Source organism: Rhododendron vialii, chromosome 7a, assembly GCF_030253575.1.
Source record: "Rhododendron vialii isolate Sample 1 chromosome 7a, ASM3025357v1".
NCBI lineage: Eukaryota > Viridiplantae > Streptophyta > Magnoliopsida > Ericales > Ericaceae > Rhododendron > Rhododendron vialii.
In genome coordinates, this window is record NC_080563.1 from 15,180,704 (window position 1) to 15,200,395 (window position 19,692).

Below are 19,692 nucleotides of genomic sequence, written 5' to 3' on the forward strand. Positions count from 1 at the left end.
TTAGTTTATTGGGAAATATAAATGATTTTACACCATCTAAGGAAATGCTCTTTGGATTTGCGGATGTTCATCAGGAGGTGAATAGTAGCATGAGTTGATAGGATTCCTATGTTTCGTTTTTGATAGGTTTTATGTTAGAAAATCTAGGATCCTAGACTCCACTATTTGATTGGTGTCATTGTTGAAATTTGGTTGATTTTTCTCGTGATAGCCATTTAGGTTTGGAGAACTTGGTGATCAATGTAGGTTTTAGTTTTAGAATGGTTGGGGCCGTTTGGTAGGTAGCGACTATATATGTAGAGTTCATGAGAGTGTGTGGATTGCTTGGGCTATATGGAAGTGGATTGTTAGGGTATATTTGATGTGACCAAAGATACCCATAGATAATATAGAGAGAGAAACTCCCAAAATGGGATACAAAAGAGACTAGTTCTTGATAATATTTGTTCAAAATGATAAAAGCTATCAAAAGAAAGGACCCTAACACCAATATATAGACCCAATACAAAAAGACATAAATACCCTTACTACATACTACATCATACTCCCTTGCAAAAAAAAGAAACTTGTCTTCAAGTTACGGTAGTGTCCTCCGGCAAATAAGGTACCAAGTGTTGCACATTGAATGTGTTGGAGATGCTCAAATGAGAGGGTAAGCGGACTTGATAAGCGTTGTCATTGATCTTGCGCAAGACTTCACAAGGACCCACTTTCTGATCGTTCAACTTCATGTAAGCACCATGAGGATGCCTATCCTTGCTCAAGATAACCCAAACAAGATCCCTTTCTTTGAACAAAACCTTCCTTTTGTGTGCATTAACGGCCGCCTTATACTTTGCATTTGACCTCTCAATGTTAAGCTTAACTTGAGAGTGGATATTCTTCATAAACGTAGCCATATCTTCCGCCTTGGAGAGTCCCTTCTTAGGGGTTGGCAATGGAACGAGGTCAACCACACTAGAAGGTTTCAACCTATAAACCGCTTCAAATGGGGAAGTGTGGATGGTGCGGTTTAGGGAAGAATTGTAAGCAAATTCTGCCAAGGGAAGAATTCCATCCCAACTTTTTGGATGTTCACCAACTAAGCTTCGCAACAAATTCCCAAGACTCTGATTTACCACTTCCGTTTGACCATCAGTTTGAGGGTGAAAAGAAGTACTAAAGCATAAGTTGGTGCCAATCTTCCTCCGCAAGGTCCTCCAAAAGTGGGCAAGGAACTTAGCATCTCTATCGGAGACAATAGAAGTAGGGACACCATGCAACTTGTAGACCTCCTTGAAATAGAGATTGGCAATGTTAGTCGCATCCATAGTCTTTTTACAAGGTATGAAATGAGCCATTTTTGAAAACGGATCCACTACCACCATGATTGAATCACTCCGTCTTTGCGTAGGAGGAAGCCCCAAGACAAAATCCATACTCACGCATTTCCAAGGACTTTTCGGCACTGGTAAAGGCAAATACAATCCCGCATTAGTGGGTGTTCCCTTACTCCGTTGGCAAGTTTGACACCTTTGCATATAGCCCCTCGCATCTTTACTCATTCCCGGCCAATAGTATGCATTTTGAAGCAACGCTAGAGTCTTATCCTTGCCAAAATGACCCAATTTGTGACTTTCGGCCAACAATTGCTCCCTTAAAGAGCATGTAGGGACACACAACTTGAGTTCTATGAAGAGAAATCCATCCTTCAACATGAAACATGGATCGATAACCTTACCACCCCTCTGCAAAGCATCGATTATCTTACTAAAGTAAGGATCTTTAGCATAGAAAGTGCGAAATTCTTCAAACCCAACAACCTTGTTCTTCATTTCCACCAAGAGAGCCACTCTTTTACTCAAGCCATCAGCCACTTTGTTGAGAATCCCCGATTTGTACCTCAAAGAGAATGTGAATTGTTGTAGATAAGCCACCCACTTGGCATGCCGTTTATTGAGGTGGTGTTGGCTATTGATGTACTTAAGAGCTTCATGATCGGTGTTGAGAACAAATTCCTTGTAGGCGAGGTAGTAACTCCAATGCTTGATGGCTTGGACAATGGCATAGAATTCCAAGTCATAAGTAGAGTACTTGAGTTTAGCACCGTTCAACTTCTCGCTAAAGAAAGCAATAGGTTGACCACCTTGGCTTAGGACTCCACCAATTCCCACTCCCGAAGCATCACAATCAAGTTCAAAAGTTTTGTCAAAGTCGGGTAAGGCCAAGATAGGAGGCTCTGTAAGCTTAGATTTCAACAATTTGAAACTCTCAGCGGCTTCTTTGGACCATATGAACACTTTTTGATTGAGGCATTCGGTAAGAGGAGCCGCGATACTACTAAAATTGGCAATGAACCTCCGCTAGAAAGTAGCTAACCCATGAAAACTCCTCACTTCATGAACACTTATAGGCGTTGGCCATTCCACAATGGCCTTAATCTTGTCTTCATCCATGTGAACCCCCTTTGAAGACCCCACATACCCCAAAAATACCACTTTATCAACGACAAAACTACATTTCTTCAAGTTCCCATAAAATTTCTCTATTCTCAAGATTTCAAAGACTTGTTGGAGGTGGGATGAGTGATCTTCAAAACACCGACTATACACCAAGATATCATCAAAGTACACAACTACACATGTACCCAATAGAGGTTGAAGCATTTGAGTCATTACCCGCATAAAAGTGCTTGGAGCATTGGTAAGACCAAAAGGCATCACAAGCCATTCAAAAAGGCCATGAGGGGTCTTGAAAGCTGTTTTCCATTCATCTCCAGGGCGGACTCGAATTTGATGATAACCATTTCTTAGATCAATCTTTGAGAATACCTTTGAACCGGCAAGGCAATCCAACATATCATCTAGCCTCGGAATGGGAAAGCGGTGCTTGATAGTGATCTTGTTGATAGCTCTACTATCCACACACATCCTCCACGAACCATCCTTTTTCGGAGTCAAAATGGTCAGCACCGTGCAAGGGCTAAGGCTTGCCCTTATGTAGTATTTCTCTAGAAGATCCTTAACTTGTCTGTGAATCTCTCCCTCTCCTTTGGGGACATTTTATATGCAGGCTTGTTTGGAAGGGGCGCCCCGGGTACCAAGTCGATACAATGTTGAATATCTCGCAAATGAGGCAATTCGGGACTAACTCTTGAGGAAACACATCAACATACTCCTTCAAAAGTTTAGAAATCACCTCGGGAACATCCGACACACCCATATCCGCCATAGGAACCAACACTAGAACATACCAATTTCTTGACTTTCCTTGAGAAATCCTTTAGAAGCAAGCAACGTAGTGGGAGGAGGCTTTGTAGTCACCTTCTCCTTCATTGGTAACAAAATGAATTGTCGCTTCTCCTTAAGGACGGTTTAGGTATTCTTCTTTCCATCATGGATGCAATGCCTATCATATTGCCACGGGCGACCAAGTAGTATATGACAAGCATCCATAGGAACCACATCGCACCAAGCTTCATCAAAGTACTTTTGCCGAATAGAGAAAGTTACCAAGCACCTTTTAGTCACCTTGATTTCATTACCCTTCTTGAACCAAGAAAGGGTATAAGGATGGGGATGCTCTTCCACTTTGAGTTGTAACTTGTCCACCACCTCTTGAGAGACTACATTCTCACAACTTCCACTATCAATAATCATGTTGCAAACTCTACCGCCAACATTGCAAGTGGTGTAAAAGATATAGTATGCAACCAATCTTCATTACTAGCATCCTTAGGAGTAAGGAGAGTCTTTTTGATCATCAATGCATAGCCTTCTTCCTCCTCCTCATCACCCCCAATTTCTTCACATATTTCTTCATCATAAACGGGAATATCATCCTCACAACCTTGTTCCGTAACCTCCTCAATAAAAAGTGTCTTGTTACGACCTCCAGAAGCCTTACGACAATCCGAAGACTCGTGACCCGGTTCCCCACACTTGAAGCACTTAAAAACCCCCACTTTGGAATTGATTTCGAGCCCCCGAAGCACCGGATTGAGGCTGATTTTGAGCGGGTGTTGAAGCCTTATCCGCTCTGTTTTGAGTACCAACCCCGAAAGAAGCACCTTGGCCACCACTAGAGAAAGAACCACCCTTAGCATAAGAGTAAAAGGGCTGCCCGGACTTGGAACCGCCTTGATATTGTTGCCCGGATCTCCGAAACTTCCTCTTTTCTTGCTTTTCGGCCACCAAGGCCCTATTGTAAGCTTCCGAAACCGTCCACAAAGTTTGAATAGCAAGGGCATTTTGGATTGTGATTGTCAACCCACTTATGTACCTTGCAACCATTTGATCTTCACTTTCATTCAAATCAACTCTAGCAACAAGTTGATGAAAAGCCTCCGTGTACTCATCAACACTTCCAACTTGTTTGAGATTATGCAAATTCTTGTAGAGGTTTTGCATATAGTTGAAAGGCAAGAATTGCTCATTGAGTTTCTTCTTCATTTTCTCCCATTCTTTAATCTTTCCTTTTCCTCTTCGTAGCCTAGTTTCTTGCAATTGCTCCCACCAAGCGGAAGCTCTTCCTTTGAGACGGATAGCTGCTAACTTCACATTCTTCTCCTCGGAGACATCTCCATAATCACTCTTTCAACTGTATTTATCCAATCATCAAACTCATCCGGATTAAGACTTCCATTGAACTCGGGAAGTTCAATCTTGATGTTCTTCTCCCACCCATAAGGAAAGTGAGTGGAAGGTGGCCTACGCCAATTTGGATCACCAAAAGGATTGTCAAAGTGACTTTGAGAGTCCTCGGACCCTCCACTACCCCCATGCAACACTTGCAAGCCTTGCACCATCGCCGTTAGGGTAGCAACTTGTTGTCTCAACTCTTAAATCTCATGGTTTTGGTTGCCAAACTCATTCTTTTCACCATTGTTTACCACAAAGCCTCTACTTCTTCCTCCTCTTCTACCTCTAGCCCGATAAGCCATGACAATATCCAAATTCAACTCCAAACAAGTAAATCCACCCCAAATAATGAAAACCTAGTCAACTCAGCCACCAATTTCAACAGAAACAACCCCAAAAACACTTAATCAACAGTAATCATACTCGAATCTACAACTACGGAGCAATCTAGCAACAACCCAGCAAAGAAAATAAGGATTCGACACTTACCCACCATAGATCTGGTCCGAAATTAGCAAAAATGGGTTGAAATCAGTCCGAAAACCCTCAAAACCCACGGAGTAGGCTTGAAATCACTATAGCAGGCTCCGAAATCACTGTAGCAGCTCCGAAATGGTCCGAAATAGGCAGATCTGGGTTTGAAACTTCGATTTGAGTTCTGAAATGACAGATTCAAGCTCGAACAAGGCTGGGTGTTGTCGAAATCAGCTGTTTGAGGTCCGAAACAGGTAGAACAAGACTCGAATGATTGGGTCTTGCTCGAAATGCTCTGAATCGAGGTTGAACAGTCCCGAAATGGCTGATTTAGGTTCGAACAGGTCAGATCCGAAGGTTTTTGGTTCAATTCAGGGCTGAATAGGGTCGAAATCGAAGTATAAGGTGTTGGGTTGGATAGATCTGAGGATTGGAGTGATTTGGGGGCACTGGCAAGATTTTCCGGCGCCGTTTTAGGTTTCCGGCGAGGTTTAGGTTTTCGGTGAAGTCTCCGGCAAGATGAACGGTGGGGATCGAGCCTAGAAGCTCTGATACCAAATGATGCAACCAAAGATACCCATAGATAATATAGAGAGAAACTCCCAAGATGGGATACAAAAGAGACTAGCTCTTGATAATATTTGTTCAAAATGATAAAAGCTACCAAAAGAAAGGATCCCAACACCTATATATAGACCCAATACAAAAAGACATAAATACCCTTACTACATACTACATCAATATTTTGTTGATAAGACACTTGCGTGAAGGCATGGAATGTTTAGGTGTCGATTATGAAATTTGCTGTACCAATGAGCTAGTATTACTATCTTGTGGTTATGGGTAGTTCGTAAGAAGATTGTGTCGGGATAAACTTATGAGATGAGACTTGCTATTGTGACATTCAAGTGAATATGGATTAATATCGATCTTGATTATTGGTGGTTTTGGGATCATTTGCTTGTTTTGATAATTAGGACACATGATTCTGTACTTAAGGATAGAATTTGTACTGCACAATTTTCCTTAAGATTATAATTTAATGCTTTGTAGTATTAGGATGAAGTAATGTAATTTGACTTCAAGAATTGTAGTTGCAGTACTCTTTTTGTGTGACACTAGCAAAGATATGGATTTGAGAGGCTTATTTTGTATTAGTCCTAAATTGTAGTGGTCATTTTTTTATGGTAACTTGGGCAGTGGATTTGAGAGTTCGCTTAAATTGATATGTTGTTAGTGTAGTGTGCGAAAAAAGGGTACCAATATCAAAAGACATGAAGTGTAAGGACTTTAGCGGTGAAGATTTGGTATTCGTACTTGAGCGAAGTATATATTATTGTTGTCTAATCATCAGAGCTTGGGTAATTGTAGATTAGGCTTCTTTTTGGCCGCTTCGTTATTATGAATTGGTTTATATTTTTTTATCTTGGAGTGAGTTCGTTATCGTAAAATATGTATACATTTATGTGCAGTGATTTCTTTGTGGACATACTTTTGATCCTTGGTTGTCAAAAAAATAAAAATAAAAACTTCAATTTAGTTCTGGGGTGATTTGTGTTGGTTTGGAAGATTTATTGTTGTATGATGAAGTGATAGAGAAATTGCTTTCAACATAAAAAGAATATGATGTCTTTTCATTGTCGTCCATGGAGCCTTGTTTCTACGTCCTTGAGAGTTGATGAATAAACTCAATTTTGGAGATAGACATCTGTCTCATTTAGCCATTCATGTTGGAGTACTAGTTTGGAGTTGAAATAAGTAGTCTTTGTTTAGTGATCCTTGAAGTAAGGGAGTATTGACGACAAAGGTGAGTTTGCGGAGCGTTGTGTTTTGAATTCCGTTATAAGATTGGAAATCATAAGCGAAAAGTCGTTTGAAAAAAAAATATTTCTTTTTCCGGAGAAGAGATATCAATGTGGTAGTTTTTTGATGCTTTAGTTCAAAAGAGGGATGAGCTCTGGGTTGGTTTTGACATATGTGGATTTTTGGTATGTCTTGAGGAAATTGATATATTTGTTAGAGTTGGGACCTTTCGTTCGAGGTTAACTACATGTTTAATTTTGTACACAATGGACAACAAATAAGCTTTAGAGGTTTGGAATTTCTTAGATGAGTGGATACCATTAGTTTCGGTGATCATCTTAGTTGATAAGATTATTCATGCTGTAGAAACTTGATTAGATGCCAAAAACAAAAAATGCTGTTATTTGAATACAATTAGGAAGTAAGTAGTCCAAGGCATCACTATTGAATGATTACAGAGGTTTTGGGTCTTGGATAATCAAGATATTTAATTTTATGGAGACGTGAGTTTGTTTGAAATTCTAGATAATTGCATAAATTAATTGAATGTCAATGTAAGATGTAGTTTATGGAGTTATTTAGAGATTACAACTCTCATATTAATATCAAGGATTGGGTGATAGTAGACCAGCTTACTAAGTCAACGCATTGTGTTGTTATTTAAGTGACCTACACGTTGGGTTATTCGGCAAATCGGTGCAGTTATGTGTGAAGGTGATTGTCGGACTTCACTATGCAATTGTATTAATTGTGTCATTGGTTTGTCTAAATTTGAGGAGCATTATTACAGGTAGTGGTACTCGTTAACTGTTTTGTTTAGGAGACATAGTGTTTCTTAAGGTATTCCCACGGAGAGGTTTTCTTCGGTTTGACAAAAAAAGGGAGTTGAGTCCTCGCTAAATTGGGCCTTTTGAGGTGGTTGGTGAGGTTGCATATTGTTTGGCACTATCGCCTAGTTTGGCTAAAATTCATAATATTTTTCTTGTGTCGATGTTGAGGAAGTATGTGCATAGTCTGTCCAATGTGATTGATTAAGAGCCACATCATGTTCGGGATGATATAACCTATGATGAGCAACCCATTGAGATGCTTGATAGTTGATACAAAGGGAATTGTACTTTGCAAAAAAAGAAAAGAAATTAGAAAAAGAAAATCATTAGGTTGAAGTGTTGTGGTGCGCACGGAGTTTATGAAGCCACTTTGGAGCATGAAGAGGAGATGCACAAAAAATACCCATGTTTGTATGTTTTGAGGGAAATGTATTTTTGCTAAAAATTCGGCATTTATAGTACAGTTCTATTTAACTCTTTTGTGCACATTCTATAATTGTCATTATTTTGGATGTGAGTTATGGGTAGTTTTTTAAAGTTACTCTCAAGGAGATATTCACAACATACTAGGAGATAGAATATTGAGAGGAGGCTTTGGGAGAGAGAACAACAACCATAGTCTTAGAGTTCTTTGGAGCTGATCTTACATCACAGTTTTCGAACACGTTCTTGATATTCCGTCGGGATACGTAATATTATTCTTGTTTGTTTCCTTACTTTGGAGCAGTAACATTATTAGAGCGGATCAAGTTATTGGGTTGCATGTTTTGGTATTTAATTTACTTTGGAAAATGTGTGATTCTTGTGGAGGATGGTAATGTGTTTGAGAGAGAGAGAGAGAGAGAGAGAGAGAGAGAGAGAGAGAGAGAGAGAGAGAGAGAGGAGTGTTGGTGGTCTTGGTGATGTGTGTGTTTGCGTGGTTGTACGTAGTGAGTTGGGGTGGTGTGTGTATTTGACTTCTACTTATATATAGTATACACAGAGAATTTAGTTTAATGGTAGAGTATAAATCTGTGTTGTTGGTTAGATGTTTTGAATAGGAACATGAGGTTTTGGCCCTTGGAAATAGTTTTTGGCACGTGGATCAAACTACTTGGAGGATTTGGAGATAAGAGTTTTAGGTTTGGTAGTTGACTCGAGACTTGAGTTGATTTAGTTTTAAGGGTAGTTAATTACTTTTAGGGTAGTCCTAAGTTTCTCCAAGTTGTATTATATATGAAACAGTTGGTGATTTCATACGGTTCTTTATGTACAAGTTAGTCTCTTGTTGTGTGTCCGTGTTCAATTGCTTTGGGCCCAGGTGAGTGGTTAAACATGTTATGTACTTTTGAATTTCCCCGTGTCCCTTTAATTATTCTTTAGAAAAATTCTTAATTCTTAATTAAAAACGCATAAATGTTTATAATTTTTTTGTTGAATTGGCATGCGGTAACTTTTGGTGAGATCAATTGTTATTTTTTTTTTTATAGACTTCTTTTGTTAGTATCCTAATACAGACTTGGTTATTAGTTTATTGGGAAAGATAAATGATTTTACACCATCTAAGGAAATACTCTTTGGATTTGCGGATGTTCATCAAGATGTGAATAGTAGCATGAGTCGATAGGATTCCTATGTTTTGTTGTTGATAGGTATTATGTTAGAAAATCTAGGATTTAGGAGAGACTCCATTGTTTGATTGGTATCATTGTTGAAATTTTGTAGATTTTTCTCGTGATAGCCATTTAGGATTGGATAACTTGGTGATCAATGGAGGTTTTAGTTTTAGATTGGTTAGGGCCGTTTGGTAGGTAACGACAATATATGTAGAGTTCATGAGAGTGTGTGGGTTGCTTGGGCTATATGGAAGTGGATTGTTAGGGTATATTTTGCTGATAAGACACTTTTGTGAAGGCACGAAATGTTTAGGTGTTGATTATGGAATTTGCTATACCAATGAGCTAGCGTTACTATCTTGTGGTTATGGGTAGTTCGTAAGTAGAAGATTGTGTCGGGATAAACTTATGAGATGAGACTTGCTATTGTGACGTTTTGGTGGTTTTGAGATCATTTACTTCTTTTGATAATTAGGACACATGATTCTGTAGTGATTATGAATAGAATTTGTAGTGCGCAATATTCTGTAAAATTATATTTTAATGCTTCGGTGCTTGGGTTTAGGCCCTAAGTTGTCGAGGGAATTAAACTATTGCTATTTATTGGGATGTCTTCTATTTTGGGATGCATTAGTTTTCATGACCATATTGAAGTTTAGTAATTGTTAATAGTGTCCATGTCTGTATGATGATCATCAATAACTTTATCTTTTTGGGTGGCTAAGGGGACTCAGATTTGTAGTTGGAATTTGGTAAATGTTTATTCTTTTATTAGCATTATTGGTATATCAGGTGTTAAATAAGTTAGATTTGGGGTTTTGAGGCTCAATGTATAGTACTAGTTAGTAATAAAAGTTTATTCATCAGTGGTTGGCTTACAAGTGATGCATATCTGCTATACTTAACAGATGTTTATGGATGTACATGAACAATGAACCTTTGCTGTTTTCCATAGCATTGTAGGATTCTGAACTTTAAACTGCAATTATTTTGAGATTGATCCACCTCTTGAACAAGAGCAAGCAAAAAAGGGGGAAAATGAGAGAGAAATAGATGTGATGTTTCTTTAATTGCTGATTCTGAAATTCCTGAACCACTACATTTTTTAAATGTACTTGAAGTTTTGTATTATGGGCATCGAAGGCTTTCGAGTTGTGATTTACGATTTAAATTTGGAGTTTGGCACCTGGTTAGATAGATCATAGATCATGGATCATAGTTACTGCTTTTGTACAGAGGACATGATGAAAGAGTGTGGGAGAATACTCGTAAAATTGGGCCTCAAAAGAAAGTTTCGGGTTTATATCCAGCTAGACTGGCTGTGTTTGACCTATTGCAACTGTAACTAGATTACATAGATTCCTACTTTTACTTCTAGTTTTGTATTTGGTACTTTTTTATGTGATAAGAAGAGCCACCTCAAGCTTACTAGTTCCATATGATGGATAGTTTGTTTTGAGTTTTCTAAGTTGATCTTCGAAGTGAAATAAGCTCTTCTACCATTTGTCCGAAGTGGGGCTACGTTGCTGAAATGTGTTTTCCAGCTGATGATTTTGTGTCACTATTATGGCAGAGAAAGAAGTACCCAAGTCTCTGGCTTTCGACAACTTTCAGTTACAAGCAGGACACGCATACGGTGCTGGTCCATCCAGTTTTGGCACAGTTGAGGCCCCTCAACATTATTACCAGGTGCTTAATCTTTTATCTTTGATGCACAGAACTACTAATATAGTTGTTTTTCAGCAATTGTCTAACTTTAGAATGTGCTACTTTGCTTCTTCTTGTAATATTTTCACTCTTTTAGTAGTTTGTCTCTTCTTTATTCTGTAGGAAACAGACTAACAGTACCATCGCAACAGCAACAAAGCATTCCAACGGATCCCTATGGGGAAAATTACTAACAGTAATATAGCTATTCATTTGGGAGAGGATATGGTGCTCCTGCCCCATATCAGCCAGCACGACAGCCTCAAATGTTTGTGCCATCCCAAGCACCTCAAATTCAACAGGTATTTACGTAGTTGGGTTTAATTCCACTAGGGAGAGTACATAATTTCTCATACTAAAAGAATTATGATAGTGTCTTCTGCAGTTGTTAGCTTGCTTTGCTGGAAGATTTTTGTCCTTCCGTAGCGGTTATTGCTACTTAAAAGTTTTTGGGTTAGCTATAAATCTCGTAGACAGAAATCGAATTCTCAACTTTGAAGCTTTCCAACTCTGATGATTGTTTGGCAGAACTTCTGGTGTTTGCGATTGTAATAGCATGAACCTGTTGTTCCTTGGTTTCACTAAAACAATATCTTCCTATTTTGTCTCTCTTCCATCAATTTACTTTAATGTACTTTCCAACTGTCATTTAATACAAGGAAATTAGGCTGCAAACTCTGATTCTGTTGAGATGTTTATACATCATATATCAGATGAACTTTGCCACACCACCGGTATCCCCTCAGACTACAGTAAAACACTTCGTCCCTGCAATCCTCATGGGTTGAGCAACGTGGAGCAATACCCGCTGCTGACATTGGGTTCTCAGCTGTATCCAGTATGTTTGTTTTTATGAGATTAAATTTACTTAGACCTTCGTAACTGTTTCAATGTTGCATTGCGGTTTACTGAAATTTACTCTTTAATTACACTTTTCAGGGAACTGGCATTCCCATTTATCAAACAGGACCTCGTGTTGGTGGTTCACTTGGCACTATTCCATCTCAAGTAGGTCCAGTTCCTGTACATAAGATGTCTCAGGTTTTGGCTCCGACCCCAGCATCTAGGGGATTTATGCCGGTTACAAGTGCAAGAGTCCAAAGACCTGGCATGGGTCCAACACAGTCCTCCAGCCCTACTCAGCCAGCACAAGTTCAATCAGCCATAACTCCTGCCTCAACCCCACCTACAGTACAGGCAGTGGATACTTCAAATGTACCTGGTAACGGTGTTTCTTTTCCTTTTGTTTTACGTTTCGCGATCTTTTAGTTAGACTTGGGGCTTTACAGGTTTCAATCCTTTATTTTGCAATGATGCACTTTCAAACATGTCGATGTTTATTTTTTTCAAACCTGTGAATTGAACCAGATAGGGATAAGGTCTAAAACTACTTAATGATAAAAATGATGTAACATTTGGGAAAGTGTTATTTCAAATCTTCATATTTTGGAGAAAATGAAAAAAAAAATTTCAGAGATACTGCCTCATCTAATGTGTGTTGCTATGCTCATTTGTAAATAATGTGCTTCAGCCCAGCAAAGACCTGTCATAATGACGTTGACGCGGTTTCTTAATGAGACATCAGAAGCACTGGGAGGTTCATGTGCAAATCCAGCTAAGAAGCGGGAAATTGAGGATAACTCAAGGAAAATAGGTGCTTTGTTTTCCAAGCTGGACATCTCCAAAAATGCCTCTGAAAAACTTGTTCAGCTTTGTCAGTCTTTGGACAACGGTTATTTCGGTACTGCCCTTCAAATCCAGGTACCACTCCTATCTTAATTTCTTTTACCATAAATCAAATTAAGTACAATCATTTTCCCCCTATTATGTCTTTTGTCTTCCGTTTTGATCCTTGCATTTATCCTGCCTTGCACAGGTGCAGCTTGCCACTAGTGACTGGGAGGAGTGCAATTTCTAGCTTGCAACACTTAAACGAATGATCAAGACTCGGCAAAGCGTGAGATGAATAGGAACGGTAAATTTCACCCAGTATTAAAATTGGAGTTTGAAACTCATCGCTTGTGGTTCTCTGCCAGGGCTCTGATACCTTTATATATACAAGAACTCGCACTTTCAGTTAGGTTACTGCAGGCTTATGGTTCTAATTTCTTGGTGTTTATAAGCAGTAGAAAGATGGAAGTTCTCAGGACATTTGTGGTCTTTGCTGATTGGTGTACTGTTATATTTGTAGTGTTTAGAAATAGATATAAGAATTACGTTATATGCATTAAGTTACTTTGGGTGAACAGCTTCCAACTTCTTGGCCCTTGTGTGTTTGGGAGGCCATTGATTTGTACTTCTAATGACTACTGAATAAGATTAATCCCTGTTTAGTTTTGTCCATTGGTGAGCTCTTTCTAGACCCACCTCGATTTTTGGACCTCTCATATTTGGAGCTCGTTGTGATCATTAAGTGCACCAAATTTCATGTTGGTCGGATAGCTACCAAGCACATGGTAGTTACATATTTATCTAAGATAAAAATGTGTTCAGTCAAATATTGCTTTTTGACTGCAAATGAAATGCACATGATCCAAATCGTTTCTGTTGTGGGTAACATTTGGAAAGCTTTTAAATTGGGAATATCAGCTTCAAATATTATCAGTTCTTCTGATCCTATGTTTGCATGCGAATTACTAGTATTATGCTGGTGTTTACTATGCTGTCTTGGTATTTATTGTAAAACTTTTGCTTTGGTAAATAAGTTCAGCAGACAATACTTGGTGGGTTTGGGACGGGTGGGATTCAAATATTACTTTTCGACTGCAAACGAAATGCACATGATCCAAGTCGTCTCTATTTTGCTTTGTTACATGAACATGGACTGAACTCCTCTCTCTCTCTGTACCCTACAGGGGGAGTTGAAATATGATCTTTACGCAGTCGTGGTGCATACTGAACTCTCATCCACTTGCGGGCACTACTATTGCTTTGTTCATTGCGCTCAAGAAGTGTGGTACAAGTTCGACGACTCAAAGGTAATAATGCTTGCGTTTTCAATTGAGATTCACCTTGCATCTGAGATTGCAATATATTAGGTGGATACTTGAAATGAACAAGTTCTGGCCTTAGTTATGAAATGTTACAGATTTTAGAGTCGAAATTAATGTTTGAGTGGTATTTTCCTTAGGTTGCTAGGGTTGGAGAAGATTTTGTGCTGTCTCAGGAAGCCTACATTCTATTCTACGCGAAGCACGGAAGCAGGGCACACCCTGTTTTTCAAGTTTTTTGGAAACTGAAAAGTCTTACGTAGACCAATATAATCCAACCATCCACCCAAGTCAGTTTTGGATAGCACGGATCGCATCTGTACATCATCCCCCAATGTGACGAGCAATTGTTACTCTGAAGTCAAGAAAGCAAGAGTGGATGTGGTTGGCGTTTCTGTGGAGTCTTTTAACGGGTACAGAAATGGTGTTCAAGGCAGTGAGGCGTGGTAATGAGTACTTCTTCCAATGGAACATCTGATATGGTTGAGAAAAAGTTCTCTCCATCAGTGCTCAAAGAAAATAAGTGCAATCAGGAGTTCAATGAAATTAGAAACAGTGCCAATATTACTCTATCAATGCCAATGCCCCTCAGATCCCCTAGCCTGATATATACGCATAAGAGGCTCCAGGTAAATTACTTTGGCTAGTTTCAGGTCAATATTAGTACATATACATCTCTTATTGGATATTTTTGACATAGGAGTGACTAATTAATTCCATGAACTGGGTGGGAATTTGCAGTCTTGAGTTATTCTATCCCGCGTGATCATCTGATACCAGAGAAACAAGTTCCATGCAAAAGAAAACTGGACGATGATCTGGAGGATTCATGGAAAAAGCAGGCGGCTTTTAAGCTGTTGAAAAACACGCCCAATGACAGGAGCTCAAAAGTACTGGCTGCCACGAATGGGTCCCATGATCTGATCAGTAAGAAAATCAGGAGAAAAGAATTGCCTTCAAATGGAAACAATAGAGCTTTGAGTACTAGCCACAAGCCCAATCTTGACTTGTTCTTGCGTCTGGTGGCTGCTGGAAGTTTTTGGTGAATCTAATGTTGTTTCCTAGATGTTTATAGCAAAACTTCTCTTGTTCTTGCGAAACTGGGGAAAATTCAAGCTGCATAGCCTTTTTTTCAGTTCACTCCTTGTAGGTAATTAAGAGTAGGTGTTTTTGGCACCCAGGTTTGTTTTCTTGTGTAATCCAGGTGAGGTTTCATTTGGGTTTTTCTGTTTCAAATGCTTTAGTGAATAGAACGGTGTTTACTGTTTAGATCCAGGGGTTAATTCTCATTCCCTCTGAAGAACTCATGCCTTTGAATGTAACATAAAGAGTTTTTTATGAAAACATCCCTCGAACTGTCATCCATTTTGCTACTTCATCCTCGAACTATCAAAATCATTTACTTTGTCCTCAAACAATCCAAAACCCTCCTATTTCGTCCTCCCCCTAACGCCATCCACTATTGCCGTCCAAAAACACAGCACATGACACACACGTGAGTTTTTGAAGGGGCACAAATGGGATTTCACCTCCTTCCCTCACGAAATCGGATAAACCCTATTCTCTCCCTCTCTCTCTCTCTCATACTCTGTGATACGCAACGATCTCTCTTTTCCTTCTTTGTATCCATAGCAGATGATCGATTGAAGAGCAGAACGGTAGGAGTTTGTCTGCACTTCGGTAGGGAATTTTGTGGCAATAGACGACCGCTTGAGGGAAGGAGGCCTTCTCCCCAACTGTAAGTCTACTCCCAAGTGAACAAAACTCTAGGGCTTTCGAAATTCTGCATGGGATCAGTGACTTAGTTGTTTTGAGTCTGTTCTTTATCATATGTATGGGAATATGTGCTGATTGATGATTTGAGTCCCGTGCATTTTCGTTTTTTTAATCAGTTTGTGGTCCCAAATGAGCATTTTTGAGTGATTTTTTAATCAGTTTGTGTCGTCCCAAACCACCCATAATGGTCCCCCACTTTAAGTGTAATTTTGTAACCCCGCGCCGCCCGCCCCCCCCCAAAGTGTCATTTGCAAAAATCTGGTCCCCCAAAATTTGATTAACATTTGTAGTATAAAAGGTGTTTTTATGTGCTCTGATTGGTTTTGTTGGGGTTTTGTCCCCCACAGTTGTAATATGGTTATGGTTTAATCAGTAAAATGTGTTTTTCTATTACAGATATCAACCCCAGTTTTTTTTCAATCAAGGTCCACCATGGGGGTAATTTGACTGTTGAAAGGGGTACGAATTCATATGTGGGTGGACAAGTAAGCTACAGTGACTATGAGGAGAGGGATAAGGTCTCATTTCTTGATTTGAATGAAATTGGTAGAAAGTTAGGCATTAATGATGGAGTAAAATTCTACTACAAGGTCCCTAGTTCACACTTAGATGGAGGTTTCAAACTTATGCAGACTGATAATGATGTTATGGAAATAGTAAGGCAGATTAAGGATAATGTAGTAGAAATTTTCCTTGTGATCTCTAATTCCATTGTTGATGATCTCTTAGATGTGAATGTTGGTAATTGGGAATGAGATTGTGGGACCTTTCTGGATAGTGGGATTACCATTGAAAATGTAGATATGGTAGAGGGGTTAGGTGTCACTTTAGTTGAGGATGAAGATGACTCAGATTCTGATAAAAACTACGACGAATTTAATGACAGTGATTATGAAGCGAGTGATGAAGATGATAGGTTATATGAGGACAATGTGGATGATAATGTAGAATGGGCTGGCACTGTGTTGAGCAATACCAGGGTTCCATCCCAAACAGAGTATTACAATACTGCTGAGGGGGAAGATGGATGAGGGAGATTCTACAGATTCTGATGATGGGTTCCTTAGTTGGGATGAATAAGATATCAATTCAGTGAGGGGTGCAGTTGTTTTTAAGGCAATCAAAGGGAGAGAAGAACCTGTTTTTGTAAATGGTATGATATTTAGGAATAGGCACCAGTTGGTTGAGGCAATTAGGCAGCACTCAATTCTGAATGGGAAAGAAATCAGATTCCTAAAAAATGAAACAACAAGAGTGAGGGCTAAATGCAAGACTTATGATGAGGATGAGGAAAAAATTGATTGTCCATGGGAACTTTCTGCGACTGATAAAGGGGTAGCAAACAAAACACTAAAGGTCAAGGTTTACAACCCAAACCACAATTGTGGTAGGACTTGGACTAACAAGTTGATGAATAGCAATTGGTTGGCTAGGATTTATTTTGATGACATCAGGATTACTCCTACTATGAAGATTTTTGACCTTAGGGAAAAGGTTAGACATAATTTCCAATGTGATGTGTCTCTAAGTCAGTGCAATAGGGGAAGGGATAAGGTGTTGAGGAAGATTCAAGGTAGCATTGAAGAGCAATATGCTAAATTATGGGATTATTGCAACAAGATAATGAGAACCAATCCTGGTATTAGTGTTTATATTCATTTGAAATGAGACGAAAATGAAATTTTAACCAATGTTTCCAAAGTTTCTATATTTGTTGGGCATCATTGAAAAAAGGATTTATTGAGGGTTGTAGACCTATTGTTGGAGTTGATGGGACTCACTTGAAGGGGGGGGGGGGGGTGGTGGTGGATTGTCTTGGTCAAATGCTTACAGCTGTGGGTATAGATGCAAATGATCAGACTCTCCCTGTGGCTTATGCAATTGTTGAGCAAGAGAACACACATACTTGGACTTGGTTTTTGCAGGTATTATGCATCTATTTCCCATTTACTCACTTTCATTTGATGATTCTAATGCAAAATTCTAACATTTTGACTTGTTTTTTGCTGCATTTGATTACTTTCATTTGATGATTCTCATGCAAAATTCTAGCATTTTGACTTGTTTTTTGGAGCATTTGATTACTGACATAAAGATAGAGAATGAACCTGGTTGGACTATTATTTCAGACAAGCAGAACAATCATTTAATAAGTCATTGTTTTTCACACTTGTTTATAAGTTGGCACTAGTATTTCAGACAGCATTTACTTTAGACCTTTAGCTACTCTCATTCTGATTGCTTTAACATGATTGTTGGTCACAGGGGTTGGATAATGCAATTCAGGAGTTGCTACCATCAATGGAGCATAGGCACTGTGCGAGACATTTGCATAACAACTTCAAGAATGCTGGATTCCCGGGTCAGGTATTACATGATAAGATGTGGAATTTAGCGAGGACAAGCTATGTGGGTAGATTTAACTCCTTGATGGAAGAACTAAAGAAAGAATACTCACAGGAATTTACATGGTTGTCTCACCCAGACAGAAACCCTTGCCATTGGTCTAGGTCACACTTTATGGTTTTCCCCAAGTGTGACATTTTAGTCAACAATCTCTGTGAACCATTCAATAAGGCCATATTGTGTGCTAGGGACAAACCTATCCTAACCATGTTGGAGACGCTTAGAACATACTTCATGAACAGGTTAAATGAAAAGAGGGCATTTGCAACTAAATGGGTAGATCACTTGGGGCCTAAGATACATAAAAAGATAGAGAAGATGAAGAAGAAGTATGGTGAATTCAACGTAATACCATGTGGGGAAGGGTAATTTGAAGCAAGGTGGATCTATGGTGGTCAACACACAGTTAACCTACAACAACAAACATGCTCTTGTAGAAGATGGGAGCTAACTGGAATACCATGTGTGCATCCTACAGCAGTTATAGGTCAAGGGGGGGGTAAGCCAGAGGAGTATATGAGTCAATGGTACCACAGGCACAGTTTTGAATCTAGTTATAACCGCCACATAATGCTCCCCCTCAATGGGCCTGATACGTGGGAGAAGTCTGGTAAGACTCCAATCTTACCTGCAGAGTTTACAAAGCAACCTGGGAGGCCCAAGAAATCGAGGAGAAGGGAACCAGATGAACCTCCAAAGAATCCTTACAAGTTGAGTAAAATTGGTGTGAAAATGAAATGTACAAGATGTGGGAAAGAAGGGCACAACACTAGGACATGCAAAGCCCCTATGGATGCCACTCCAGTTCAAAACACAAGTACAAGAGCAAGGGGAAGAGGAAGAGGAAGAGGAAGAGTCCATGTGGATGCCACTCCAGTTGACAACACTAGTACAAGAGGAAGAGTAAGAGGAAATACCATAATTACTTCTATTGCACTTTAGTGAAACTATGTTGTCTGTTTTGACTCTGAACTGAGACCTGTTTGCGACTTCAATTTGGTCTGTTTTGACTGTGACTGTGAAGAGGAAATACCAAGCATTACTATGGTCTGTTTTGATTGTTTGGTTGCACTTTCAATTGCTAGTTAATCTGCAGTTGTTGGTAATGTTTGGAACCTGTTTATGACCTGTTTGGTTGCAGTTTTAGTTGCTATTTAATCTGCAGTTGTTGGTCATGTTTTGGTCAGGTTTGGGTTTAATCTGAGCATGTTTTGAGCAGGTTTTGGTCAGGTTTTGAGCAGGTTTTTGAGCATGTTTTGGGATGTTTTGAGCAGGTCTTTTTACCGGGTTTTGGCCAGGTTTTGAGCAAGTTTTTTTAGCAGATTTTGATGATGTTTTGCTGAAGTGTTGAGCAGGTTTTTTTTTAGCAGGTTTGTACCACATTTTGAGCATGTTTTGGTCATATTCAGAGCAGGTTTAGCTGTGAATCCATTGTATTGGTCTATGATTATGCCATGGAATACCCCAATTTCATTCATTTCGTTCCAGTAAT

The 19,692-nt window shown here is 39.2% G+C and overlaps 3 protein-coding genes across 4 annotated transcripts in view; all 3 read left to right on the top strand.

Annotated features, from left to right (window-relative positions):
- The window catches only part of LOC131333672 (putative disease resistance RPP13-like protein 1), a 37,547-nt gene extending 25,680 nt beyond the window's left edge, over window positions 1–11,867 (top strand). The window contains exons 4-6 of one of the 2 annotated variants that reach the window (XM_058368311.1): window positions 10,895–11,010; window positions 11,152–11,330; window positions 11,502–11,677. The gene's annotated coding sequence lies outside the window, so the exon portion shown is untranslated. Of the gene's footprint in view, window positions 1–10,894; window positions 11,011–11,151; window positions 11,331–11,501; window positions 11,678–11,741 lie in introns of those variants that run through there. The other variant, XM_058368310.1, reaches the window with a different exon arrangement.
- The window catches only part of LOC131333725 (protein transport protein SEC31 homolog B-like), a 35,432-nt gene extending 19,102 nt beyond the window's left edge, over window positions 1–16,330 (top strand). The window contains exons 3-8 of the mRNA XM_058368431.1: window positions 11,968–12,250; window positions 12,560–12,789; window positions 13,884–14,006; window positions 14,167–14,647; window positions 14,760–15,756; window positions 16,191–16,330. Of these exons, the coding sequence (XP_058224414.1) occupies window positions 12,061–12,250; window positions 12,560–12,789; window positions 13,884–14,006; window positions 14,167–14,358 (735 nt within the window). The 5' untranslated portion in view covers window positions 11,968–12,060 and the 3' untranslated portion in view covers window positions 14,359–14,647; window positions 14,760–15,756; window positions 16,191–16,330. The remainder of the gene's footprint in view (window positions 1–11,967; window positions 12,251–12,559; window positions 12,790–13,883; window positions 14,007–14,166; window positions 14,648–14,759; window positions 15,757–16,190) is intronic.
- Window positions 16,331–16,949: 619 nt separating this feature from the next.
- Window positions 16,950–19,142, top strand: LOC131332686 (uncharacterized). The gene is made up of 4 exons (XM_058366984.1): window positions 16,950–17,433; window positions 17,529–17,719; window positions 18,060–18,565; window positions 18,638–19,142. Exons 1-4 carry the CDS (start codon window positions 16,950–16,952, stop codon window positions 19,140–19,142), a joined length of 1,686 nt encoding a protein of 561 aa, XP_058222967.1.
- Window positions 19,143–19,692: the final 550 nt, after the last annotated feature.

Excerpts from the sequence above, each read along its gene's own strand:
- LOC131332686 (XM_058366984.1), top strand. The coding sequence starts at position 16,950 with ATGATATTTAGGAATAGGCACCAGTTGGTTGAGGCAATTAGGCAGCAC. Across the intron at positions 17,434-17,528 it reads GATAATGAGAACCAATCCTG|GATTTATTGAGGGTTGTAGA; the intron begins GTATTAGTGTTT and ends CATTGAAAAAAG. Across the intron at positions 18,566-18,637 it reads GTAATACCATGTGGGGAAGG|AAGATGGGAGCTAACTGGAA; the intron begins GTAATTTGAAGC and ends ATGCTCTTGTAG.